At 47.4% G+C, this 27645-nt stretch overlaps 1 protein-coding gene across 1 annotated transcript in view; it reads left to right on the top strand.

The window, feature by feature from the left end:
• The window catches only part of Setd7 (SET domain containing 7, histone lysine methyltransferase), a 42186-nt gene that overhangs the window by 10383 nt on the left and 4158 nt on the right, over positions 1–27645 (top strand). The window contains exons 2-7 of the mRNA XM_032898434.1: positions 232–361; positions 10181–10382; positions 14466–14655; positions 18030–18111; positions 20704–20821; positions 24742–24899. Of these exons, the coding sequence (XP_032754325.1) occupies positions 232–361; positions 10181–10382; positions 14466–14655; positions 18030–18111; positions 20704–20821; positions 24742–24899 (880 nt within the window). The remainder of the gene's footprint in view (positions 1–231; positions 362–10180; positions 10383–14465; positions 14656–18029; positions 18112–20703; positions 20822–24741; positions 24900–27645) is intronic.

Genomic DNA, 27645 nt, shown 5'->3' on the forward strand with positions numbered 1-27645 from the left:
TAGATACTCTTCAGCGAGGGGGGAAAGTTTTACGCCCTTGGTCCTCTCAACACATGGAAGTGTTAGGAGCACTTGCTGCTCTTACCTGAACTCCGCTCTCAGGACCCATGATGGGCAGCTCAAAACCATGTGTAATTCCAGGCGCAGGGGACTGATGCTCTCCTCTGGCCTCCCGTGGCAGTTTCTGAGACTTGCCTAACCATTCTGAGCCGACAATTTCTCTTTCCCCAGGGCACCTGGACGATGACGGATTACCACATGGGTTCTGCACTGTCACCTACTCCTCCACAGACAGATTTGAGGGCAACTTCGTGCATGGAGAAAAGAATGGACGTGGGAAATTCTTCTTCTTTGACGGCAGGTAGCCCGCACTGTTCTGTTTCATTTGGGGGCGTGGGGACCCCCAACTGTTTCAAGGGGGAAAAGTTATACAAGAATAGAAGAATTCAGTTAAAAGTTTGTGTTTAGCTCATGCCAAAGGTGAGAGTGACCCCAACATGTGTGCACACGGCTTTGGTGACCAGAAATGACAATGGTGGCCGTGCAGAAGCCAGCCGGAGGTGTGCCAAGCCTGGGATGTGTCTCCATCAATGTTCTGCTGTGGCAGAATTAGCACTCCCCCATGTCCTGCACAAATTCATTTCATGGCCACCTAGTTCAAGGTCCATAACATAGCTTAACAGCACCACACAAGGTAGAAGACAGATATAGACACCGCAGTCTGACCTCCACGTGGACCATGACATGTGTATGCTGACACTGACACATATCCGTGTGCACGGGCACATACATCATATAGACACACATGCACTGGCACAGATTCAGTACGCACTGGTTCCCTGGTCCCCAGGGGGCTCTTTCAAGGTGTGGCATCAATGCTGCCTCTTTCCAGAAGGAAACGCCCCTGCTTCGACTCCATGACTATTTAATCGTAGCTCTTTTCCTGGAAAATGTCCACTTTTCCTTTGTGCCGGGGCTATTTTTGTATTCATTCAACAATGTATGTTTTTGTAAATGGCTTATTTCCCCTCCCCACCCAAGGAGAGTCTCCTTGAGTGCACGGTCCCTATGGTATCTTCTATGTTTTACGACCCGTTCTCTTAACTTGATAGTTTAAAATAATGAGAGTAAAGTCCTTGCCGAGGGGATGTAGGAGCTGAAAACAAGTTAGAGTTTATCCAGATGGCCACACACACATGCACAGGCACATATGCCATATGCGCATACACACACACACACACACACACACACACACACACACACACACACACACACACACACACACACACTCACACACACACACACACACACACACACACACACACACACACACACACACACACACACACACACACACGAACTCACATGCATGAGCATGTTCATACTTTGAATTTGGTGGTTAAATGAGGCTAGCCAACAACTGACCGATTCTTAGGGGAAGCCGTCCAGCAAATTGTTGTTATTTGAAGGCACACCTTCTATCTTTACAGACCCATTGTACCAGAGCATTAATGGGCATTTGAACCAGTGTGCCAAAATGTGTTCCTGTTAGCCACAGGAGACTGATCCCTGAGCAGGGAGTGCCTTCCCCGATACATCTTGCTGGCCACCTCCGACCTCAAGTGCCCTACCTGGTCACCTTGTGCCATACATGTGCACTGATTTGTATGTGTTTCAAGTGGCAAATCTGGAGGAAAGGTTAAAGCATGTTCCCAGTGACCAGCAGTAAATCCACTCATGGCTTTTCTTTTCCGTTTGATGTGCCTGGTCACTTCTCTAGACAGGGTTTCGTGTGTAACCCAGGCTGGCCTCACACTCACTGCTTAGCCAAGGATTTCCTTGGCCTCCTGACCCTGCTGCCTCCACCTTCCAGGTGGCTAGATTGACTGGGGTATGCCACCATGCTCAACTTTTTCTCCCTTTGTAAAATTAGCTAATTTTAAGTTCACGTGTCATTTAATGTCTTTCATTGGGATATTTTTCATATGTCTTTTGTTTTTCCTGGCTGAGAATTTGAACCCAGGACCTGGCACATGCTATGCCAGACCTCTACCATAGAAATATAGCCTCATCCCACCCCTACCCTTTCAAAGGAAAAACAGAAAAGAATCGAAGTTAAAGTAACAGAGACTTAGTTCAAGAAACTGAGACCTCTTAAGCTCTCTGATCCTGAGAGAAGAAGGACATGTCAGAAACAAGATCTTGAGATCTTGTCATTAGCCTAGAAATAAAAATAAAAATAAAAATCAAAGAAACCCAGAGGCATCTACTTTTAAGCTATGGAGTGGTCATTTTAGGGAGTCTTGTGGTCTGTAGCCCAAGATAAAAAGGGAAGTAGGGAATCATATGTATGATTATTCTTTGGTACTAGGGAACCCAGGGCCTCATGAATGCAGGCAAATGTTCTACCACAGAGCTTCATCCTCTGCTCTTTGAACGCTACCCAGCTGCCCTCAAACCTGCTGTCCCTCTGCCTCTTCCTCAAGAGTGCTGGGATCCCTCCCAGGGTGAGCTACAGAACCCAGTGTGCTGGGATCCCTCCCAGGGTAAGCTACAGAACCCAGAGTGCTGGGATCCCTCCCCTGTGCTACAGAACCCAGAGTGCTGGGATCCCTCCCAAGCTACAGAACCCAGTGTGCTGGGATCCCTCCCAGGGTAAGCTACAGAGCCCAGAGTGCTGGGATCCCTCCCAGGGTGAGCTACAGAACCCAGAGTGCTGGGATCCCTCCCAGGGTGTGCTACAGAACCCAGAGTGCTGGGATCCCTCCCAGGGTGTGCTACAGAACCCAGAGTGCTGGGATCCCTCCCAGGGTGAGCTACAGAGCCCAGAGTGCTGGGATCCCTCCCAGGGTGAGCTACAGAACCCAGAATGTAAATATTTATTTTCAGTGTTTTTCCTGGACATGCCATCTGGGTTTCAGAGTACTTGCTACTGCATGCCTTTATTTTTCTGTACCCTCGTCTCGTGTGTGTGTGTGTGTGTGTGTGTGTGTGTGTGTGTGTGTGTGTGTGTGTGTAGGGGTGGGGGGATGTGATGTACCTGTGTGAAGAATAAAAAGAAAAAAAACTTCATTGTTGTTCAGTGGCATGAACCTTGATTTTATGAGGGTTTTTTTTTTAATTACATAGATTTATTTATTGGGAGGGGCTAGACATGTCACAGTGTTTGTGGAGGTCACAGCACAACTTACAGGAGCTGGTTCTCTCCTACCTGTGGGTCGTCCCACAGATGGAGCTCAGGACATCAGGCTTCACCGAGCTCCTATACCTGCTGAGTGTGTCCAATGTTTGTTTTTAGAGAGGGCCCCTCACTGGCGTGAAACTCCCCAAGCAGGCTAGGCTGAGATCACAGGTCCACACCAGCACACCTGTCTTTTTCTTTTTTTAGTGGATTCTGAGGGACTAGACCACATCCTCACCTTTGCAAGGCAAATGGCCTACCAGCCGAGCTATGGCCGTCAGCCTCCAAATGCGTTCTCTGATGTTGATTTCCTGTCCTAGTGTGTTCTGCTGAGAGGGATCCATGTGGACTGAGGGGAAATGAGAACACCTAAGGTTTCCCAGGTTGTCACAAAGTGCTTGGTCACATTTCAGAGAAGCTGTCACCCATTCCAGCCTCTCAGCGAAGCACAATCCTTTCTGTGTCCCTGACAGTCTTCCAGCATCTGTGCAACCAAGCTCAGCAAATAAGTACATTTAGAGTTACAGTCCCATTTCATTTACAAAGAAACTAAGGCGCAGACAGGCTAGATACCTTTCCCAGAGTCCCCTAGTTAGTAAGAGTGACAGTTAAGGTGAATTCACTGCTACACTTTCTTTCCTATTTTTTTTTTTTTTGAGACAAGTTCTCATGTAGCCCAGGCTGGCCTTGACCTTACTATACAGCAGAGGATAACCGTAAACCCCTGATCCTACTGCCTTTACCTCCCAAGTGCTGAGATTACAGGTGTGAAACACTGGCTAAATTCACTTTTAGAGGTAACTTTTTTCTTCTTTCTTTTTTTTTTTTTCTTTTCTTTTTTCTTTTCTTTTTTTTTTTTTTTTTTTTTTACTACATCTGCTGCTCCATTCTGACCAGCAGTGAGGAAATAGTGTCTGGTCTGTGTCCTTTTTTCTGAGCTTTCTTCATTTTCTTAACTGTTCTTGGTTGGTTGATTAGTTGGTTGAGTTTGTTTTTAGGGTTTTTATTTTATTTTATTTTTATCTATTAATTTATTCATTTGTTGTAGCTCTGGGTGTCCTGGAACTCACTGTGTAAACCAGGCTGGTTTTAGAGGTCCACCCGCCTTTGCCACCCTAGTGTTAGAGTTAAAGATGTGTGCAACCACACCTAGCACTTCTTAGCTAGAATTGTAATACTTTCCAAGGAGCCCTAGGCTGTTCTTAGCTCCTTCTCTGTGGTGCATTAGCACTTGCTAAGAGCGGGGCAGAGGCAGAGCACATCTGGCTAGTGCCTGGGGCCAGGGGTGAATGATGATGGTGACTAACCTGTCAGATGTTGTTGCTGTAGTCTTAGTTCATTACGATGGCTTAGAGGCCTCCTATGTTAGGGAAAACAGCAAAGTGTCGCATGTCATAATGTCGATACATGCACACAACAGTCAACTACTCCAAAAAGTATAACATCCCCAACCCCCATCAGCAAGCAAGCAATTCAGCACCAGACACCCACGGGTGTGTCACACATTACAATTCAGTTCTGACAATGTCTGTCTACCTTGGGTAGTCTTCCACCTCTCATAGTGGAGAGCTGAAAGCTTTGAGATCAAAATGCTGTTAGATTGGTATCTGGCAAGGACCCGCTTGTTTCCTTGCTTCCCGATGGATGCTTGCTTAACCTGTCCCTTCATCCTCCGGTAGTGGAGAAGGAAGCCGGAGAAAGCAAGCTTCCTGGTTACTTTGTATAAGGGCGGTAAGCCCACTAGGGAGCACTCCAACTTTAGGACCTGATACCCAGTCTCACAATCTCGTCTCCTGGGACCACCCCATGGGGGAATAAGGCTTCAGTGCACAGGTCTTACAGGGACCTAAACATTCAGTCCATGGCAACTCGTTTTCAAGGGTTTTATTTCAAGAAAGAACTAGATCTTGCTAATTGCCGTTACTTAGAGCCTTCGCTGTCATCAGCTCTCTAGACTCGCATCTTCTGTTAAAAAACAAAAGCAAAAGCAATTTTGAAGGTGTCCGGCCCGTAGAAGGCACTTCATGCCACTTGCCCCTCCCACCTCGGTGGTTAAAGGCGATAGCCGGAAGTAGCTTTGGCAGATGGCTTAGGGCTCCTCCCCTTTCCTGGCTGGCAGTGTTAGGTAATAGTACAACCACAGGCAATCATTCCCAGAGCAATGTTCTCAAACTAAGAGCCGCACGTTTGTTAGAGATGGGACTTGTACGCAGAATTCGGGTTCATTTTTAAGTTTCTTTCTCAGCTCTCCCAGTGCCGAGGACATCCCAGCAGGTGTGTCGGGGCTTGTGATACTGAGACTCCGTGTTATTATCTATGAAGTTCAGACTTGAGACCCATGAAGTAATAGTTTCCCACCAAAAAGTCAATCTTAAGTTTTAAGCAAGTTTGAGATTTTGAATTGGCCATATTCATAGCTACCCCAGGCCATATATGACCCAAAAGTTACAGGCTGCACGTACCCACTAGAGAAAAGGAGTGATGGTCAGGCCCTGGAAGTAGAAAGGACAGAAATTCTCAGGCCGTAAACCATGAAGAAAAGTCAAATTTTCTAAATTACCTTTGTGTATTCAGATACTATAGAGGTGACTTTCAAATGAAAATACAGTAATATTTTAATAAAATGCAGGTGCACCCGTTGGGGTGAGAAACTGCTAAATTTCTTCATTATTTTAAGTTATGTTTCCTAGTTTCATTATTTCTGCAAACCTAGCACCTCATAAAATGAGCTTTGATAATCACACCACCAAAAAAACACCATTAAATTGGTGTTTTCCCTAAGATGTCTAGTGTTTGCCGATACCAGAGAAATCAATCAATCCAAAGACAGTTATTGTAATGTCTTAATATCCCAAGCAGTCTGGAAAAATGTTAAAAGGAAACACAGGTTAAAAAACATTAAAAAACCTAGGGGTTGGGGATTTAGCTCAGTGGTAGAGCGCTTGTTAGCATGCTGCTCCTTCAAGGCCCTGGGTTGGTCCCCAACTCAAAAAAAAAAAAAAAAAAAAAAAAAAAAAAAAAACATTAAAACTAGAGCCAGAGAGATGGCTTCATGGGTAAGAACACGTTGCTGCTCCTTCAGAAGATTCAGGTGCTCCCAACTGGTACGCACGCACGCACGCACGCACGCACGCACGCACGCACGGTGGGAGGGATAAAATCAAACTAGCTTCAGCTGTTAGCTGTGGCCTCTGCCTACAGTTTCAGCACCTGGGGGGTGGCAGAAGGGATTCATCCTTGGGGCTGGAGAGATGGCTCAGTGGTTAAGAGCACTGACTGCTCTTCCAGAGGTCCTGAGTTCAAATCCCAGCAACCACATGGTGACTTACAACCATCTGTAATGGGATCTGATGCCCTCTTCTGGTGTGTCTGAGGACAGCCACAGTGTACTTATATATAATAAATAAATAAATCTAAGAGTTCATCCTCAGCTACACAGTGAGTTCATGGCCAGCCTGAAGCCATGAGGCCTTGTCTCAAAACAAACAACCGTTCAAAGACTGAGGTGAGTGTCAGGGTGGTGCAAGGTTGTAACCCCAACACTAAGGAGACAGAGGGATCCTGTGTTTGTCCGGGGCTGCACACTGAGACCCTGTGACAGAAAGAAAGAGGGGAGATGGAGGAGGGAAGGGAAGAGGATGGGGAGGGGGATGGAAATGCTTGATATTCACATAAAAACCAATCAATACTTTGGATAGGAGTTGTAAAGATCTGTACTTTCTGTAGCCTGGGGATTCTTGGTTTATTTTATTTGTTCTGATGAAAACATTACTTCAAAATAAATTTTTTTTTCGGAGCTGGGGACCGAACCCAGGGCCTTGCGCTTGCTAGGCAAGCACTCTACCACTGAGCTAAATCCCCAACCCCTAAAATTTTTAACATAAAAGATATTTATTCCTTCCTTTTCCCATCTTTCTTGTGTCCCTAAGAATGTAGTTTTAAGGGCTCTTGACTTTGGCTGAGCTGTAGACCGTTTGCTGGCCTGCGGTCGGACCGAGCGCTGGACGTCAGTGCTAGGAAGTGCCTGGGAAGGCAGCTGGGCAAGGCTGTTTCTCTGAGAGTGGAGTGGGGTTGGGCTCACAGACAAAGAGGCAAGACAAGCCATGAAAACAATGGGGAGTCAAGATCAAAACAAGTCAGTGGAGTTGGGTGTAGAGGCCCCTCCTTTAGCATGGTCACTTGAGAGATAGAAGCAGGTAGATGTCTGAGTTCGAGGGCAGCCTGGTATACATACTGAGTCTCGGGATAACCAGGACCAACCCTGTATGGCAAAAACAGAAACAAACACATGATTCCGTGGGTAAAAGCTTTCGCTCGATGACCTGAGCTCAGCTCCCAGGACCCACAGTGGAAGGAAGAGCTGATTCCCAAAAGTTGTCCCTGTCCCTCCAAATGCAAGCCCTGGCAGTCATAAACTCACACTCCCCAAACTACGTGCCAGTCACAAGAACGTTAACTTGTCCAAAGGACCTATGCCTTTAAGATTTGATCGTGACTCTGAGAGGGAATGGGATGCTTGTCTGTTGGGGTAAAACCCGAGTATACACAGGGACATTTTGAATGCTGCTGAGGATCTAAAGTCAAACAGGTGGAAAACAGGACTAGCAAATAAAAACTTAGACCTCGCGGTTCAATGAATAGTTCCAGCAAGAACAGCAAAACATATCTTTTATGTTTATATCTTACACTTACTATTTGGGCTGTACGCCTGCTGAAGTTCATGACCTAAAATTCAGACATCGCTGGGCATCTTGTATCTTACCTGACAATCCCTCCCAGAAATGAAGAGACGGTCGATTCACCTCCCCGCGGTCCATGCCACGTCTCCTGTCAGTTGGTTAGCAACCCTTCCTTCTCCGGGCGGCTCTCTCTTTTTTTAATTGTGCGATCCTAATGACAGTTGCATCTCATTAACTCAGCCTCACTGAGTTTAGAGTTTTGATTATTTATGCAAAGATGATGTTAAAGTATACTTTATTCCTTTCGTGAATTTAATAAGCCTATTTGTCATTGATAATACAAACAAACAGGAGAGAGAACTATTTATCCCCTTGGGAGACCACAAGTAGTGTAATTACAATGAAATCAGGAGCTGTCAGCGTTCGGGCTGTGAATTTCGTTTAATAATTACAGATCATTCTCAATCACAAGACAAGGTTTTACTTGGCAGAGGCGGGGACAGCCCGCTCAGTCCCTGTTCCTCGCTTTGTCCTACCTGCCCCAGAACATGCTGTGCAGCACGTCCGCTTGTCCCACTTAACCTGGGACACAGCGTACGCTTGTCCTAGTGTAAGGTACGTGTTTATCCTGCCTACCCAGTACGCAGTGTGTGCTTACCACAAAGTACTGCTGGGCTGTACGTATTCTGTGCAGCATGCTGGCTAGAGCCCCCATACAGTGCTCACTACATAGAAAGATACCTTTAAATGCCTGCTTGCTGCGTCTGTGAATAAAAGCTGGCGTTAGTCGAACCATCTTGATTCCTGAGTATCTTGTATTTAATTTTTAAATCTTTAAATTACATTTGCTTATTTTGTGTGGGGATGTCATGTGTAGGGAGGCGTAGGTGCCATGAGCTACATGTGTAAGTCAGTGTACAACTTACCTCAGTGGGTTCTCTCCTTCCATGGTATGTGCCCAAGGGATCAAACTCATATCCTCAGGTTTGACGGCAAGCACCTTTACCCACTGCGCCATATTGCTGACCCTCACATTTTAAATTTTTAAAATGATTTGAGCCCCTCTTTCCTTTATTCCAAATGGAATTTTTGGTAAACTTACTTTTATTGCATAAGGATATTGGACACAAAACGTATTTCTGAACTTCCAGATGTAGTTTCTGAGGACAGAAGTAAGAAGAGAATGGTGAAATTGCCATAAACATACTGTGAGCTTTCTTTGGGTCCAGCACCATGGGGCTCAGCCTCTGTCAGGCTGCTAATGGGACCAGCAGGGTTGAGCGCGACACACACACACACACACAGCATATGCCTCAAAAGTTCCAATTCTCAGGTAACCTAGGTGTTGAAGCAGCTACAGCATCTGGATTTGTGTGTCTGTGTTTGTGTTGTCCATGCAATGACAAAATCATCTAATGACGAACTTTCGAGAGCCTGACCCTGTCATTGGGAATGCATGACTGTGAGACAGAAATAAAGCCTCCCCTATCTCCAATGGGAGGCAAAGGAGAGAGAGCCTTTTGGTTGGGTGCCAGTTGTCATTACTACTGTAGAATGTAATATGAGTGGCTTGAAAATACGATGACCAGTTGGATAAGGTAAGCCATTCCTGAGTGACTGACGACCCCTGTGTTTGAGCCGTCCAAGAGGGTCAGTGAGTGCTGGCCCACAAGGGAAGTGAATGGCCAGCGATAGAGGAGTGTAACAGCAGAAACGCCAGTGCCCGGTGTAGGCTACTCATCTGCCGGGCCACAGAGATGGCAGAGAGAGGGGGGAAGGGGGGAGAGAGGGAGAGAGAGAGAGAGAGAGAGAAAGAGACTTGTTCTCAACCCAACCTGTACCCAACCTGTAGATTTTTCTTCTCTTTGGCAGAGTAAAAAGAGGGAAGGGGGAAAGATTCATAAGAACCAGGAGATCATGGGTTAAGGCTTCCTGGAACCCAGGGCCTTGGGCATGTTGGGTAAATGCCCTACCAGCCAGCTGACATCGCCAACCATTTATCCATCTGTCGGCATTTTTCCTAGCCATCAATCTCTGGGAACTTCAGGTGTTGTTTTGAATATATATAAGAGTGAAACAGAGCCGGGCATGTGGGTCCCTGGACCCTATCCTTTGTTTTTAAATGGCTCAGTGGATAAAGGTGTTTATCACCAAGGCTGACAACCTGAGTTTGATCCCTGGAACCCACATGGTAGAGTGAGAGAGCCAGCAACAGGAAGATATGTGCTACCCGCCAAATGTATCGGGCTGGGGCAGAGGGGAGGGGAACTATAGCACTGTGTCATCAGACTGTCCCTTCTGTCCCCTCCTTGCCTCACAGCACCCTGGAGGGATACTATGTGGATGATGCCCTGCAGGGCCAGGGCGTTTACACCTATGAGGACGGAGGTGTTCTGCAAGGCACCTATGTGGATGGGGAGCTGAATGGGCCAGCCCAGGAGTACGACACCGACGGGAGGCTGATCTTCAAGGGACAGTACAAAGACAACATTCGACACGGAGTGTGTTGGATCCATTACCCAGTAAGCTGCTACCTGTTCGCTCTGAGGGAAAGAAAGCAACTAGTTTTAAGACAATGTTTTGACTTCTCACGATAAACAGTAAACATGTATCCTCTTTGAAGCCATGGTTAGCCTAAAGCTAAAGTTGAGAGTTTCTGAGGCCGGCCTACCTCACTGTTGCCACTCTGACTTAGATTTACTATTAATTCCTCTTCTGAGTCATGCTGAGTATTCCTGAGTATTTACTCATCCCTGGGACAAACTAGTTTTATTGTACCACCAGTAAAGTACAAATTTATTTTTCATTCCTTTGTCCTATAGAAAGAAGCAGAAGGATATTTCGTTGTTGAAATGCATATGGGGGGGTGGCTGGGTGTGGTGATGCCTTTGATCCAGGCACATAGTGAGATCCAGCACAGCCAGGACCCTGTCTCCAGAGATACAGGAGAGGGGAGTCAGGATCTCACCCTGTAAATTGTCTCACCTCATATTCACTATGTAGACCAGGCTGTCCTCGAACTCACAGATATCCACCTGCCTCTGCTTCTACCTCCCAAATGCTAGTATTAAAGCATGTGCCACCACACCCAGCTGTTGCTTAACTGTATCCAGTGTCTTACAAGTGAAATCGAATTCAGCAGTTTTCTGGTCTTTTTGGAGTTACTTCACTCCTGCTGTTTGCTGGTGAACAGCAAACACCCCTTACCCCACCCCAATCTCCTCCCTGAACTCTCTCACCAGCTCACACTGTTCTCTATAAACCGTTTAATCAGCTAGGGAGATGGCTCAGCAGACAATAATGCTTGCTGAAGGTAAGAAGGACCTGAGTTCAGATCCTCAGAAACCAAGTAAAAAGCCTTGCTTGGTCCCTTATGTGCTCACAAAGCATTCACTGGGGTTTCATGGGAGGATCTCTGGGCTTACTGGCATAGCTCAACTTCAGTGAGACCCTGTCTCCGGGAATAGAGCAGAGAGTGATGGATCAGGGCATCTAACACCGTCCTACACACAACTGGTTTTTATTTATTTTTGAGACAAGGTTTTCCAATGTAGTCCTGGCTGTCCTGGGGCTCACTGTATAAACCAGCCTGGCCTTGAACTCACAGAGATCCAGCTGCCTCTGCCTCCCTAGTGTTAGGATTGAAGGCACACTCCACCATGACCAGTCACACAATTGTTTTTTTCAATCAGTTAAGCTTGGCACAGTTTATGCCCCTGGGGGCCCAGCTACTAGGGGAGCCTGAGACAGAAGGGCTTACGCCTGCAGTTTGGGGCTAGGGAGATGGCCCCACAGTTAGGAGCTCCTGCTGTCCTGTCCTGAGGACTGGAGTTTGAATCTCAGTACCACATTAGAGGCTCCAAGGGATGCAGCACCCTTCCCTCCCCTAGCTCACTCCCCACACACTGAAATTTATAAAAAGAGCTGTGTCCTAAGGAAAGGATGTAGTTGAGAGTGGGGCTGATTACAGCCTTCGGCTGTCTGGAGGCTGTCAGTAAAGAAGCAGGCATCAGTGTTGGGGGAGGCCTTGCTCTGGTCATCACTGTAGTCATTTTGGACTGGAGGTGGGATGGGAACACAGAGCCACAACAGGCTTCTAGGTCCCCTCTGCTGCTAAAGCACTGGAGGTGTCTCTGGAGGGACATGGGCCTTCCTGGGGTTGACAGGACAATGCCTAGCACCCATCATAGGGACATCCCAAGCAGCCTTTATCTTGTCAATCCACACCCAAGAGAGAAATGTGTTGTCGACAAGCATTTGACCTGCCTTCTCACCAGTCACACTTAGGGGGAGCCAGCGAGCAGAAGAAACCAGGAATGACCTCTTCCCCCTAAGTGTAAGAAACCTACTAATCTGCCTGTTGTCCGTGTGAGATCACTCCACGAACAGCTTCTTCTGAAAATCTCCCTCTAATTAGGGTACAGAAGTTTTGCCAGTGATGTTTTGATTTTTGTGACAGTCTTGGGTAGCCCAGGCTGGCCTCAGATTCTCTGTAGCTGCAGAGGACCTCAAACCTCTGATTCTCCTGCCTCTGCCTCCTAAGGGCTGGAATTACAGGTGTCTGCCACCAACTCATGCAGAGCTGAGACTCAAACCCAGGGACTGGCTCGTGCTAGCTGAACACTGGCCAGAGGCACCATGTGCAGCCGCAGTAAACTGTTTGGGTTTGGTTTGATTATTTTATTTATTATTTAGAAAACCAAACGATTTCTGTTCTGCCAGTGCAAAGTAAGAAGTTCGGCTCTTGAGGGAAAGGGCGTGAGGCCCTAAACACAGACTTCTGCTTCAAATAAGCACTAATGTGGCGGCTCCAGCTAGTTGCCGCATGTAAGAATAACACACACCACACGCTAACACGCTGTGTCGCGGCGGCAGTAGCCTGAAGGCAGAATGCACAGAAAGAACCATCCCATTTACACGGCATTCGTAAGAATTAAGTTCAGAAGGACAAAGAGCAACAACTGTCACCCTCCTGCATTTTCTGCCCATGGAAATGATGCTGCATCGTTTTCCTCAAAACTCATTTAAAACTCATTTTAGTTTATAATCTCTCCCCCATCAAAGAGTGGATAGACTGCGGCGAGCTGTGCAACCTGTGTATGTAAGGTCACTTGTCCCTGTCCCAATGAGCAGCTCTGAGGGTCACATGAGTGTCACCTGCTGCTTAACTGGTCTTAGATGTTTGAGCTGAGGAAATTAACCAAGCTATCACAGACGCCATGGTATCAAATTGTTTAGCAAGCTTACGAAGGACTTTGATTGGTCAGTTATGCATTAAGGACTTCCAGCAGACAACCCATCTCTTGCTTCCTAAATTAAATCATCCACAACACTGTGGTAGCCCCGTTCAATTAAAACATCTGTCTTCAGATACACCAGAAGAGGGCATCAAATCCTAGTATAGATGGTTATGAGCCACCATGTGGTTGCTGGGAATTGAACTCAGGACCTCTGGAAGAGCAGTCAGTGCTCTTAACCATTGAGCCGTCTCTCCAGCCCAATAATAATAATTTTTAAAATACATTTTAACTGATGGTTTTGTTGTGTTATATTTTTGAGACAGGGTCTCTCTGTATAATCCTGGCTATCCTTGAATAGGTCAGATTGGCCTCAAACCCACGAAGATCAGAGATCTGCTTGCCTCTGCTTTCCTAATCTTGAGATCAAAGACATGCAAGACCATATCCAGCCTTAAGATTTTCTTAGCAGGCTATTGACAAGTGAGTTGGGCACTCCTGCAATTCCAGCACTTGAGAAGCAGACATGGGGACCACAGTGAATTTACAGCCAGCCTGTTATATATAACGAATTCAAGGCCAGGCTCAAAAACATAGCAAGAACTTTTTTGAAAAAAAAAAAAAAAAAACACAGAAAGAGGAAAAGGAAGACAGATGAACTTATAGAGATGGCTCAGTGGGTAGAGCTCATCCAGAGGACCCAGGTTCAAGTTCCAGCACCCACAACTGTCTATAACCCAGCGCCAGTCCTGTTACCCTCTTCTTCCACTGCATACACAGTGCACAGACACACATGCAGGTAAAACAGCTGTGCACACAAAATAAATTATTTTTAAAAGAAAATTTAAAGAGGTAAAATCGTTTGACTGGCAGATAGTAATACCCTACTATAGATACTTATACCTTTTTTTTTTTTTTGAGGGAATTTGAGACAGAAACAGTTTGTAGCCTAGACTGACCTAAAACTCACAATCCTCCTGCCTCGATCTTTAGAATGCCGAGATTCCTGGTGTGTGCTGTAATAACATATAGCTTGTATTTCCCCTTAAATGTTTGCAGTTCTGCTCTGAGTGTAACTTGTTTGTTTCTTAGATAGCCCACCAAGCCAGGGGGCCAGTAACTAGTTCAGGATTACAAAGTATCCTTCTGTCACCTCCTCTAAATGAGGCACGGGTGCCCAGAAGCTTATTTGCACGTGGCAGAGGCATCAAGAGCTTTCACTTTTGTCAAAGGCTCTAGATTTTTAAGTTTAAAAAATCAGTGTTGGGCATTCTTCATGGTGGAGGAGTGGAAGAGAAACATCTTGAGCTCGTACCCTACAGATGAATCTTTTATATAATATCTCCGTGTTTTGTTTCCTCCTGACAGGACGGAGGCAGTCTCGTCGGGGAAGTCAATGAAGATGGGGAGATGACGGGGGAAAAGATAGCCTACGTGTACCCTGATCAGAGGACTGCGCTCTATGGGAAGTTCATTGATGGAGAGATGCTGGAAGGGAAGCTGGCCACCCTCATGGCCACAGAAGAAGGGAAGCCACACTTTGAACTGACATCGGGAAGTAAGTTAGATCTGCTTCTAGTGGGGTGACAGGTTGAAAAGGTTTCTTTCCTTCCCTGAGTAGCCCACTTTAGTGGACTGTCGGGTTTTGGCAAAAAAACAGGTCCCTCTGCCTCTCCTGAGTTTATAACAACAAACAAAGGTTTGTTGTGTCCCCAGGTTCAGCTGGTCTAGCCTGGTCTGGGCTGGTAGGGCTGAGGCAGGCTATACTCTGAGTTTCTGGTCAGATTTGCTCTGTGTTTTATGGTGGGCCCAGTCTGAAGGCACAGTGGCCACGTTGGGCAATAGTTACTCACAGTGGCTCATAGATGTGTCAGAGTACAATCAGGTAATACAAGCAGGGCCTCCCGAAACCTCCCCGGGGAACTTTCATTCACTTTATGTTGCAAGTCACATGACAAAGCCCAATGCGAGAGAGTCAGAGAAAGTGTAGCGTGTGTGTCCGGGGGATGTGCCGAGAAGTCACGCGAGGAGGCGCCGTGGGGGATTCAGCCAGTTCAGATGGCTGTACCTCTACACTGAGCACTGAGCACTGAGCACTTTATGCTGTTAAAGAATCAAATCAGAAAGACTTCCCAATCTGTATAAACAGATGAGCTGATTAAGCCCGTGAGACAGCTCTGCGGCTGTAGGAGCTTGCGTCAAAGGCCGATGACCTGCGTTCAATCTCTGGGATCCACATCATGAGTGAAGAATCAGCTACATTAAAAGTTGCCCTTTGACCTCACAGGAGCATACATGCAGAGTATATGCATGCGCGCGCGCACACACACACACACACACACACACACACAAACAAACACACACACACACACACACACACACACGCAAACATGCTAAATATATGTAAAGCATTTTTTTTAAAGTTACCATTAAGAGAAAGCGGGAGCATTCTGTGCTTTCTTCGTACTTTTCCGTGTAGTGGCTGTTATTCTAGGAGCTGTGGAAATAGCTCAGGGGAAAAGCGCTCACCACCAAAGCATAAAGACCAGAGTTAGAGCTAAGTCCCGGGTACAAAAGCCATGTAGCACTGGAGAAGGGCAGACAGGCAGGTCCCCAGAGTTTGCTGGCCAGCTCCAGGCCTGCAAAATTGCCAGATTTCGAAATCATGTCTCAGAATCACAAGATGGATGGAGCCTGAGGGCCAGCCCTCAGGATCACCCTCACACCTATTGCCACCGGCGTCATACAAGTATAAACCCATTCATTTAATCCCAAAATGAAGGGTTTCGGGTTTGTTTGGTTTTTTCCGCCGCTCCACCCTACCTCTCCAGCAGGTCAGTGGTGGGCAAATGCAGAGGTCCATGGCTATCCGAGATGCCTGGTGCCTACAGAAGCCAGGAGAGGGCCTTGGATCCCCTGGAACTGGTGTTCCAGACAGTTGGGAGCTGCCAAGTGGGTGCTGGGAATAGAACCCAGGACTTCCACAAGAGCAGTCAGCAATCTTAATCCCGGAGCATGCCTCTAGCCCAGGACCGTAGTTTTGGGTTTTGGTTTGGTCTCTGAGACAGGGTTTCTCTATGTCCCCAGTTGTCCTGGAACTTCCTCTACAGAGCGGCCGGCATCAGACTCAGAGATCCGCCTGCTGTCTCCCCAGTGCTGGGGCTGGGCGTGCTCCATCCGCGCCCAGCTCACTACAGCATTTGAAGTGGGATCTAGTGGCACGCCTTGACTTTATACTAGGGTTCAGACTATGGGCCTCGCACGTGGCAGCTAAGAGTTCTCAGCTGGGGCTCCAGCCCTCGCCTGGGCACACATTTGAAACTACCCACGAGGCAGTGTTTTGGGTGTCAAGAGCCAGAACTTTAAGTCAACTGATCCGATTCTCTCTCAAATTCCAGCAATTACCGAGTCTCGGTCTGGGTCACAATGTCTTTCAGAACGTGCAGTCCAGATTAACGGTGGATCCTCCCACTGCACAAGACTTGATAAGAAAGCAATCCCTCACAGGTGGACTAGCTGCCTGGATTTCGGTTAATGACAGATGTCGTAAAGTTGACAGCCAAGGATAGCCATCAGTCACACTGTCCCTTGTATTCTGCTGCCTGCTTCTTTTACCAGCTCCCTTTCCGGGCTCTGTTCCTGGGCTCCTGTGTGTCTGTCTGTCTCTCTGTCTGTCTGCCTACCTACCTACCTACCTACCTATCTATCTACCTACTATCTATCTATCTATCCTATCTATCTATCTATCTATCTATCTATCTATCTATCTATCTATCTATCTATCTATCTATCTATCTACCTACCTACCTACCTACCTACCTACCTACCTGACTTCTGAGTTTGTTTAAGCCCAAGAGGCTGCTTGCCACAGATGCGTTGTGGGGTTGGGGAGAACGAGCTTCCTCTTCCTCCATGCCCAGCTTGGTAAGGCAGAGCTTCCTACTCCTGCCCACACCTAGATTCCTCTGGGCTCCCTGCTTAGCCTCACGGCTCTCCTGCCTGCCTCATAACCAAGTTGCCTAGCTAAAAGTTCCACTTTTGAAATCCTGAGGCGGTCTGATCCTGGGTCATCTCTGGCTGATTTGGATTTTGTAACTTAAGTTTGAGGCACTTATTTAGGTTGACATTGTGTTTTAGACAACAGGAGAGGGGTCGGGTAACCATGACAACTACTGAAGACCTGACTGACGGGACCGCTTAGTGCGGTGTTGGTGCTAAAAATAATTGGCTTTGTAGGAGTTTACCCTCAGGTTCCAAGTCTTGTTTCTTTGTTTTATGAACTCTCAGAAATCGCCAAGGCTGACAGAAAGCCAACAGTGATTCTAGGACAATTGCAGGAATAGTCCCTCCCCAGGTTCTCAGCCACTGAGACAGAAGCCAAACGGCAGCTTAGCATAGCATGGAGAGCAGCGTTGCTCCTAATTCTCTGAGGCTGACTTCACTCTCAGTAAAGGAGTCAACTGCTGGGCTCTGCTGTAGATTCTACAGACTGTCTGGTATGAAAACCTCCGAGAAATTTAAAAACCATTATCCAGTTTAGTTCTAACCAGAGCAATCTGAAAAGTCTATGAAAAAGTGTTTTTGCTTAAAATTTTAAGTACCCAAGCAGATTTTTTTAAAGACATTTGAATAAAGAAAAAAAATCAACAATCGGAATCCTAAGAGTTTAAGTCCGATGGCTGTCCATTCAGACTTAAATTAAACCAGGCCTGGTAAATGCAGGTCTGGAATCCCATCCACTCAAAAACTTGAGGATTACAAGGTCAAAGCCAGGCTGGACAACTTAGTAGGACCCTGTCTCCTTCAGCTGGGGCGGGGAATGGGGGTGGATGGGCGGAGCCAGGTTGGCACGCATGGCTGCTTGGCCCCTCCTGTGTTGGGGAGCACATCAGGTGCTCTGCACCTGCACTGACCTGTGGATTTGCCTTTTAGGTTCCGTGTTCCACTTTGACAAATCGACTTCCTCCTGCATCTCTAGCGATGCCCTCCTTCCAGACCCCTATGAGTCCGAGAGGTAACTATTTCCTTGTGCCATTCATTGCACTGCGTGTGCCCTGGCGGTGGGCACCCTTGAGCTTCTGCGGCTCTCTGCTCAGGCTGGGCTCCTGCTCAAACCAAGCGCTTTTCCTTGGCACATATCCCAAGTATGTGTTTAGGTATCCTGAGGAAGACCGACTGCATTCTCGTAGCGAGCCTGTCCGTAGAAAGTGTCTACAGTATCAGGCCAGTTCGTCTCGTCCTAGAATGAATTCTCTAGGAAAGGTGTTGGGTCAGGCAGTCGGTCATTTCCTTTCAGATGTCACCTTTCTCAGGACTCTCAGTGGGTAGGGAAGCACGCATGTAGACATCAGAGAACAGCTTTTCCTTCCACCAGGCTTGTAAACAGTCGCTTTTACCCACAGAGCCATGTTACAGGCCCTGTCAAGGCTCCCTCTAGGGGACCAGTTCAGGCCCTTTCAAGCCTGACCTATACCTCCAGCACAACTCCTATTCTCTGCAGCCTGACCTTCGTACCATAAATCAACTTCTTTATTCATAAGGGAAGACAGCGTAGAAAGAAAGCAAATAAGTACTCATGAAATCTCCCCACCACGGCAAGCCTGGCCATTTCACACCTAACCTACGCCATTGGCTGCCTTTTAGCCGGGTCTAGGTGTTCAGAATTCTCTTTATTCTCCAGCAGCTGGACAACCTCTGAGTAAGAACAGCCCCCCAAGCCCCAGGACGGGGTTTATTTCTTGTTTACTTTCTGCTCCCATCTGAGAAACAAGCCTCCTCCTGGTCTGCCTGACAGAGCTGATCCCACAGTGCCACAGGCAGGGAGAGAATGTCCTCTTTTTTTGACAAGAGGTTCTGGCCCAGGGCCAGGGCTGCAGACCGTTTTCGGTGTTAGCCCCAAAGGACTACAGGGCCAACTGTGTCTGTCAATCCAGGCTGTCGTGAATTCTACATAGCAATACCCTCAAACCGCTTACCTGTTCGCAGGAGCGAGCATTTTGTGTTATACTCGCGGTTCTGAAGGTTGGCTTAGATTCAGCCATTTTTATTTGGGCTTCACCAGGCTCAGCCAGACTAGGCTGGGCTCCAGGATTCAAGTCAGGTTCAGGTCTGTTTCACATCTCTTCATTCCAAGACTCTGGCTAAAGGAAAAACAACCCCCGGGACATATCTTTTTTTTCCCTGGAGACAATGGAAACTGGCAGAAACTCGCCATGTCTCCTAACACCTGAGACCCAGCAGCAGGGCCGTCCTCCATGTACCTCCAGCAGGGTCAGCAGGGCATGGGATGCAACCCACCTGCACTGAAGCAAGTATCATGACGTCACCTGGCAAAAGGGTGAGGTGCATCATTCTGTCACCGCGAAGGAGCAGAACTGGAGGAAATAATTCAGATTTCCAGTCCATAAAATAGCCCAGATTTTACAGATGCCCAGCCTCTAGCAGGGTCATCTGTCACGGTGCATGAAAGATTTGTTGGTAGAACATAGGTTTTTATTACATCCATTCCACAGCCAAGAGTGCTTTTCTTGTAAAACTGTGCTTAGCAACCTTCTTCACCCTGAGGAACAATTTGGAACCTGGGAGGCCTCGTGTTGTCTACTGCACAGACTCAGTTCTGCCTTTGAGCCCAGCGGTAGTCAGGCACAGCCTTAAAAAAAACTGCGGAAGGCAACTGTGTCTCAATAAAACTTTATCAACAAGAAATGAGCAGCAGTTGGATTTGACCTGGGGCTGGCTGACCTCTGCTTTAACCCTTTGTGGGGAAATTCTTCTTGGCTATATCTCATTAGTAGTCCTTTTTTGTGTAAACAGTCCATCTTGGCATTTGACTAAGAAATAGACTTTCTCTGTTATCTGGCTTTGAAAAGTCTGGGGATGTTTTCTTGTCTGGTAAAACTAAAAGCCATCATTAGCTGTAAAGATTATCTTCTTTTACAAAAGAGTATATCAGGTATGGGTGGCTTTAGGAACCTATAATAATTACTCCTTGTTAAAGAAGACTTAAAGTATGTGCATGAGTGTTTGCCTGCTGTGTATCTGTGTAGCATGTGTATGCACTGGCCACAGGGGCCAGAAGAGGGCGTCAGATCCCTGGAATTGTGTTACAGATAGTTGTGAGATGACATGTGGGTGCTGGGAACCAAACCCAGGTCATCTGTAAGAACAACCATCTCCCCGTTCTTAGGGAAGACATTGTTTGAGGCCTGGGGATATAGCTCAGTGGGTTTGAGACCAGTCTGATCTATAGAGAGAGTTCCAAAACAGCCAGGGCTATACAGAGAGAACCTGTCTCAAAATAAAATGATAAAATAAAGAAATAGTTCCTGTCCTCATTGGCTCCAGAGCAAGTCTGAGGCCATTCTGAGCCGGATACTTCATCTAAAGAAACAAGAGTGGAGTTCAGTGTGAATACAGTTTTTACCAAGATAAAAGGTGTTCCTTCCACTCCTGTGGCTAACATATTGTGGCTTACTGTCTTGACCTCACTTCCTTCCATTGTTGAATGACTGGAAGAATCTGTGATGGACTTGTGGTGATTGACGTGAAGTGACAGGTCGTACTGAGAAGCTCACGGTTCAATTTTCATTATTATGTATGTTTGCAGGGTTTATGTTGCCGACTCTCTCATCTCCAGTGCCGGAGAAGGACTGTTTTCCAAGGTAGCAGTGGGACCCAATACTGTCATGTCATTTTATAATGGAGTCCGAATTACACACCAAGAGGTAAGTGCGAAAGACTCGAACATCAACCTAATCGGTTAAAGGGCTTTAGCTTAAACAAGCCACTTTCATGGCCACGGAAGATAGGATAATGACATAGTCATGTGTTTTCTCTAGACCCTACCCAACATCTCAAATCCAAGATCCAGTCAGATTCCTAACAATTAACTAATGGCCTCCAATGTGGTATGTTTTTAGGAAAGAAACCCCACTCCTGCTAACGCAAAGTCTTAAAATGGTCTCCATCTTTCCAGAAAAGAGTTAGTGAAAAAAAAAAAAAATCCAAACTCAAAAGCTAAAAGTTAAATAAGCAGGATGTGGTGGTGCATGCCTGTAGTCTTAGCACCTGAAAGGCCCAAACTGTGAGGATCACACGTTACACAGCGCTGTCCCCATTTGAGTCTTAGCCCCTGAAAATGAGTTCCTTTCAGTCTGTCCATCATCTACTCTCAGAATCGTCAGGGGATGTCAGGCAAGGCATGTACCCGTAGCCCCAGCATTTGTGAGGATGAGACCGGAGAATCATGAATCCCGGGCCAGCCTGGTCTATATAGGTCAGGGTCTTTTCTTGGGGGTTGGAGGAGGATGCTGCAGCCGTTAAAGTGTCTGCCTTGCAGGTAAGAGGAAGCTCACCCAGTCCCCAAGGCCTCAGTTTTAAAAGCCAGGCATGGTAGCCTATGCTTATAACCGTAGTGCTGGGAGCTGCAGTTAGGTGGGTGCCTGGGACTCACTGGCCATCCAGCCTAGCCTGCTGGGTGAGTTTTAGGCAATTCGAGACCCTGAGAAGGAAGGAAGGAAGGAAGGAAGGAATGAAAGAAAGAAAAAGAAAAGGTTCCAGGACAGCCAGGAGTACACAGAGAAACCTTGTCTCCAAAAAAAGGAAGAAAGGAGGGAGAGACAGAGTGCAGGCAGACAGACAGACATCAAGAATCCTTGGGGAAGGACACTGAACTTGTTCTCTGGCCACCCCACACATTCATGAAACACACAGCAGCTCTTGCCTTTGAGACACAGTCTGTGGCATATTTTAGACCTCCATGGATGGCTCTGCTTAAGCATCTTCAGCTCACAGGGTCAAGGACCTCACCGGCCAGGAGCAAGTCTGAAGCTTCCAGCGCAGCCGTCAAACCCCACTGTGTTCTGATGCATGTGCCAGGCTCACAGCCAGCGTCTCAGGTCTGGGGTTCCATTCTGCCGCTATTCCAGTGGATAATAAGGGGACATTTCACAAAATGGTCCAGTTAGTCACACAGTCAAAGCAGCTGGGCAGGCAAAAGGCAAGAAGGAGCTGGCATTCACACTGGTGACCCCTTTGCCAGCCTTCCAGAAGGTCCTGGACATTCAACACGGAGCTTCATGGGTAGAGCACCCCTTATCTGAAATGCTAGGGACCAGAAGCGTTAAGAATTTGGGGTTTTTAAATATTTGCATATGTATATCATCTTAGGAATGGGACCTCAGTCAGAGTATGAAATTTGATGTTCCCGTTCCCCCTGTGTGCATAGCTTAGAGGCAGCTGTTCTATATTTCATTGTGTCTACCTTTTGCCTGTGACAAAAAATGAGGTCAGGTGCGGTTTCTTCCAATTACATCATAGCAGCCTCTTCAAAAAGGTTTGAATTTGGAAGCATTCTGGAGTTTTAAATATTAAACCCGTGCTGCTTTATCTGAACACTTTTCAGATGAGGCAACAAAAACCTAGGAGAGATTAAAGAGTTTGCCCCAGGTCACAATTCAGTGAACTGCAGAGTTCAAGGAAGGTTTGAAAGCAGAGGTAGGTAGGCATCTGACACTGTTGTCATGGTTGCAGCATCTGACACAGTTTTGATGGTTGCAGCATCTGACACTGTTGTGATGGTTGCAGCATCTGACACCGTTGTGATGACTGCAGCATCTGACACAGTTTTGATGGTTGCAGCATCTGACACCGTTGTCATGGTTACAGCATCTGACACAGTTGTCATGGTTGCAGCATCTGACACAGTTTTGATGGTTGCAGCATCTGACACCGTTGTCATGGTTACAGCATCTGACACAGTTGTCATGGTTGCAGCATCTGACACCATTGTCATGGTTGCAGCGTCTGACACTGTTGTGGTGGTTGCAGCATCTGACACCATTGTGGTGGTTGCAGCTTCTGACACCGCTGTGGTGGTTGCAGCATCTGACACCGTTGTCATGGTTGCAGCGTCTGACACCGCTGTGGTGGTTGCAGCATCTGACACCGTTGTCATGGTTGCATCTGACACTGTTGTGGTGGTTGCAGCATCTGACACCATTGTCATGGTTGCAGCATCCGACACCGTCGTCATGGTTGCAGCGTCTGACACTGTTGTCATGGTTGCAGCATCTGACACCGCTGTGGTGGTTGCGGTGATGCAGGAGATGCCGCTCGCACCCTGTGCAGTTGAGATTCTGACACCCACCTAATGGCAACATAGCACAAACCACACACACTTCCATGGCGGGTTAGGAGCAATGAAGATGAGAGTGACCACTGACCAGATGTCACATCTAAATGCAGTGTATCAGAGGAAGAGTCAGTTTATGGAGGAAGGGTGGCCAACCTGTGGTTCTCAGGCTACCTGAGGCAATGGGTAACTGCAGACAGAACCTCACAGAAAGTACTAAGTTTACCTAAAGCTTAAGAAACATTGTTTGGGGGTTGGGGATTTAGCTCAGTGGTAAAGTGCTTGCCTAGCATGCGCAAGGCCCTGGGTTCGGTCCCCAGCTCCGAAAAAAAGATAAAAGAAAAAAAAAACATTGTTTGGTTTTTATAGTTTCTTTTTAAAGATGTTTATTTTGTATATGTGAGTACACTCTCACTGTCCTCAGACACACTAGAAGAGGGCACAGATCCCATTACAGATGGTTGTGAGCCACCATGTGGTTGCTGGGAGTTGAACTCAGGACCTCTGGAAGAGCAGTCAGTGCTCTTAACCACTGAGCCATCCCTCCAGCCTCTTGTTTTGTTTTTAAACTCAGTCTTCGGCTCACAAACATGAATTGTAGACCACAGTTGTGTCACAATGTCAGAAACTTGGACACGCCTTTCTGGAGTCTACACATTGCTATGCAAACACGGCCCTTTTTTGGAAAAGGTGAAAGATTTCTACACTCTGAAGATACACCAGAGTGTCATGACCATTTTATCTAAAAGCCCCAAAGGGCTATTCTGCTGTCCTCCCAACATCCAACCTGATGCCTGATGGTTGTATGGTAGGTGATAAGTCACACCCGGTAAGGCACGGTACAGAAGCACCCAGGCTTAAAGACAGCCTCCTGAGCCACAGTTCCTCCACTGGAACAGAAGTGTGGATCTTTTAATAAAGGTTTTAAAAATACACTTATGACCGGATGGTGTTGGTGCACACCTTTAATCCAAGCTGGGGAAGCTAAGGCAAGAAGATCTCTGAGTTCAAAGCCAGCCTGGTCTACAGAGTGAGTTCCAGGACAGCCAGGGCTACATAGAGAAACCCTGTCCAAAAAAAAAAAAAAAAAAAAATGGAGGCATCATGTGGAGGTCAGACGCAGTTTCCTGGAATAGGCTCTCACCTTCGGCTGTGTGGCTCTGTGGACTGGACTCAGGTGGTCAGGCATAGGTGGCTGTGGGTATCTTACCCACAGAGCCGTCTCAACAGCCTCGCCTCTGTTTATTTTTAGTTCGGGCTGTCTGATCTTTTCGTGTGTCTCTGTAAGGGTTGGAAATCCCTTTCTTCCCTCTGAAATGAGGAGAATCCAGCAAGCAGTAGGTTGAGCTCTCTGGTTGCACCGTCCTTGCGTGGGAAGACGACTTGGCTGTCTCGCATGGTCTGCAGCAGCACTCTGACTATGACGTGTTAAGCTAAGTGAGTTCGCGCCTCTGACACGCCGTGAGCTTTTGTGAGAAAGGCCCTCTTTAGCACGACTTCCCTGTTTTGCAGGTTGACAGCAGGGACTGGGCCCTAAATGGGAACACTCTCTCCCTGGATGAGGAAACAGTCATTGATGTGCCTGAGCCCTACAACCACGTGTCCAAGTACTGTGCCTCCTTGGGACACAAGGCGAATCACTCCTTTACTCCAAACTGCATCTATGACATGTAAGTAGGACGCCGTGGTTGCTTGGATCTGTGCAGAGGGCCCCCAGGGCTGAGGAGGGCATGAGAAAGGTCCCTAAGCTTCAGATGGTGGCTGCTCTCACAGAATGACCCGGGTGGGGGTGGGGGGGATGCTGTGAACCTCCGCCTTGTAGTTTAAGGCTCCAGATCTGAGCAGTTTGCCTTCCAGCCATGAGATGAAAATGTGCTTTGAAAAATAGAAATGTCATAGAAATATGGTGGCTGTTTTATTACTATCCTTAGTTGCCCTTAGGGGTTTTGTTTTTTGGTTTAAAGATCACATGACAGAGCTGGGGAGGGGAGGAGCCGCTAAGTCATTCAGGCGCTTGCTGCACAAGCATGAAGACTTGAGTTCAATCCTCGCCCAGCACCCACAGAAACAGCTAAATGTTGGGGCGGGAACCTGTAATCCCATCACTGAGGAGGCAGAGGCAGGGGCATCCCCTGGGCTCACTGGCCACCCAGCCTACCCTAGTCAGAGAGTTCTAGGCCAGTAGGTAACCCGGTCTCAAAAACAAGGTGTTGAGGACCACACCTGAGGTTGTTCTTTGGCTCCCACATACACGTATGCGCAGGAGCAGACATACCTGCATACACATGTATAGACGTAATCTTATAGAGTGTTTCTGACGCACTCTAGCCTGTATAGTTCCCAAATAAAAGTCACAGAAATCTGGTAATTTTTTTTTTTTTTTTTTTTTTGGTTCTTTTTTTTTGGGCTGGGGACTGAACCCAGGGCCTTGTGCTTCCTAGGCAAGCGCTCTACCCCTGAGCTAAATCCCCAACCCCAATTTTTTTTTTAAGATTTATTTATTTTATGTATGTGAGTGCACTGTAGCTGTCTCATGCACACCAGAAGAGGGCATTGGGTTCTCTTACAGGTGGTTGGGAGCCACCATGTGGTTACTGGGACTTGAACTCAGGACCTCTGGGAGAGCAGTCCGTGCTCTTAACCGCTGAGTCCTCTCTCTCTCCAGCCTTGATATTTTGATTAACAAGTTATAAGCCAGAAACCGAGCAGGTTCCGAGCCGATCTAACCTACATCCCAGTCGTAGGCCCTGTGTTACTTACCATCTGATTCTTGCTCTGTTTGCTGTGCTCCATGTGTGTCCTCTGGGGGATTTTCTCTTGGCCACATGGTCCATCCCGCATCATGGAGACTGCCTTCTCCTACCTCTTTCCTTCTCCTCATGGTTCTGCCTGAGACCCCCTACTCCATCTCAAGGCCTGCCTTCCTCCCTCTCCTGCCCAGTCACAGGCTCTAGCCTTTTATTATCCAATCAGGGATTACTGGAGAGCATTCTTGGTCAGCACATTGGTCAATACAATGCCCGTGTCACCCAGCATCTGAATACACAGTGCAAGACCAATCTCAACACACGCTTGCACCTGCATACACACGTGCACAGAGATTATGGGATGGCAGTGCAGCTCAGTTGTAGTGCATCGGCTTCCCTGTTTGGTGCTATGGCTGCAGCCCTAATGCTGTCCGTGATCACAGCAGACATGTCCAGTGCACGACTCTGAACATCTCATCTGTCAGACCTTGCCAAGATTTGGGGCTTGCTAGGAAACGCCCCAAGACTTGTCCTTACGATGCCTCAGAGGTCATCCTGGCAGTGACTTCCTTTCCTTGTCAGCCAGTAACCAGTACCTGGGGCTCCAGCTGCTTCCAAAGGGCGAGCTGAAATGGCAGAGGACGTGTCATGTGAAGTGAAACTAACGCTATTATTAGTTGCGGGGCTTTCGTGGCTAGTGTACATTTGTCTGACGCTCATTCCCAGCTGTGCTGGCATAACAACAGCCCCTTAAAGCCACGGTAACTAACCATCCGAACACCCCTTAGACCCCCTCCTTCAATCAAGCCCCTTCTGTGGCTTCTCTGCACGGCTGGCTTTTCTCCCCACGGTGTTAGAGCACTGGAAACAGGAGACGTTTCTGTCTGTGCAAAATCGCTGTCTGCACAGCAGGTTTTGTTTGGGGGTTTTTCTGTTTGTTTTCTTTGTGTTTTTTTGCTGGCGTTTCTCTTTCAAGCCCAGTGTAGCCAAAAGTCCGTTCTGTGGAAGGATGAGAAGACTCCTTGAATAATAACCAAGTGTAAACCTCAGATTACAACTCCTGGCATCTGTGTGTTTCTCAGGCCACTGGCGTTCACAGAAATGAGAAAGCCCTTCCCTATGCTGCTTTACTGAAGTCTGTCACAAAATGTCCAGGGAACAATTACACAAGTAAATACGGCACATTCCGTCATAAGGTCCAGAGCTGTGTGGCCCACAGGTTTGGGTTCCTTGCTACTCCTGTAGCCCTGAGCTCTGAGCATTCATTCCAGGTCCCTCTCCTTTCCTCCCTCATTCCTTCTTCTTACGTTAGAAATTGAGCCCAGGACCTCACACATGCTAAGCTCACATTCTGTCCATTTACCCGGGCGCTACTCTGGATGCCTTCCCTGTTTCGTCTCAGTCAGTCCCCCTGGACCTTCCCATCAGTTAGAGCTCAGGTCTAGAGGTAGAGCGACCCCATGCAGTGTGCCCCCAGTGCTGTAACTCCTGAGAACAAGTTCTCTGTCTACTCAAACGAAGAACGTGCTGGATAGGTGGTGAGCAGCTGTAACTCTGGTGCCTGGAAGTCTGAGGCGGAAGGAGACTGAGTTCTTTAATCCCAACACTCGGGAGGCAGAGGCGGGAGGATCTGTGCGATTCTAATGCCACCGTGAGACCATGTCTCAAC

Source organism: Rattus rattus, chromosome 3 (genome assembly GCF_011064425.1).
Source record: "Rattus rattus isolate New Zealand chromosome 3, Rrattus_CSIRO_v1, whole genome shotgun sequence".
In the NCBI taxonomy this organism is placed as follows: Eukaryota; Metazoa; Chordata; class Mammalia; order Rodentia; family Muridae; genus Rattus; species Rattus rattus.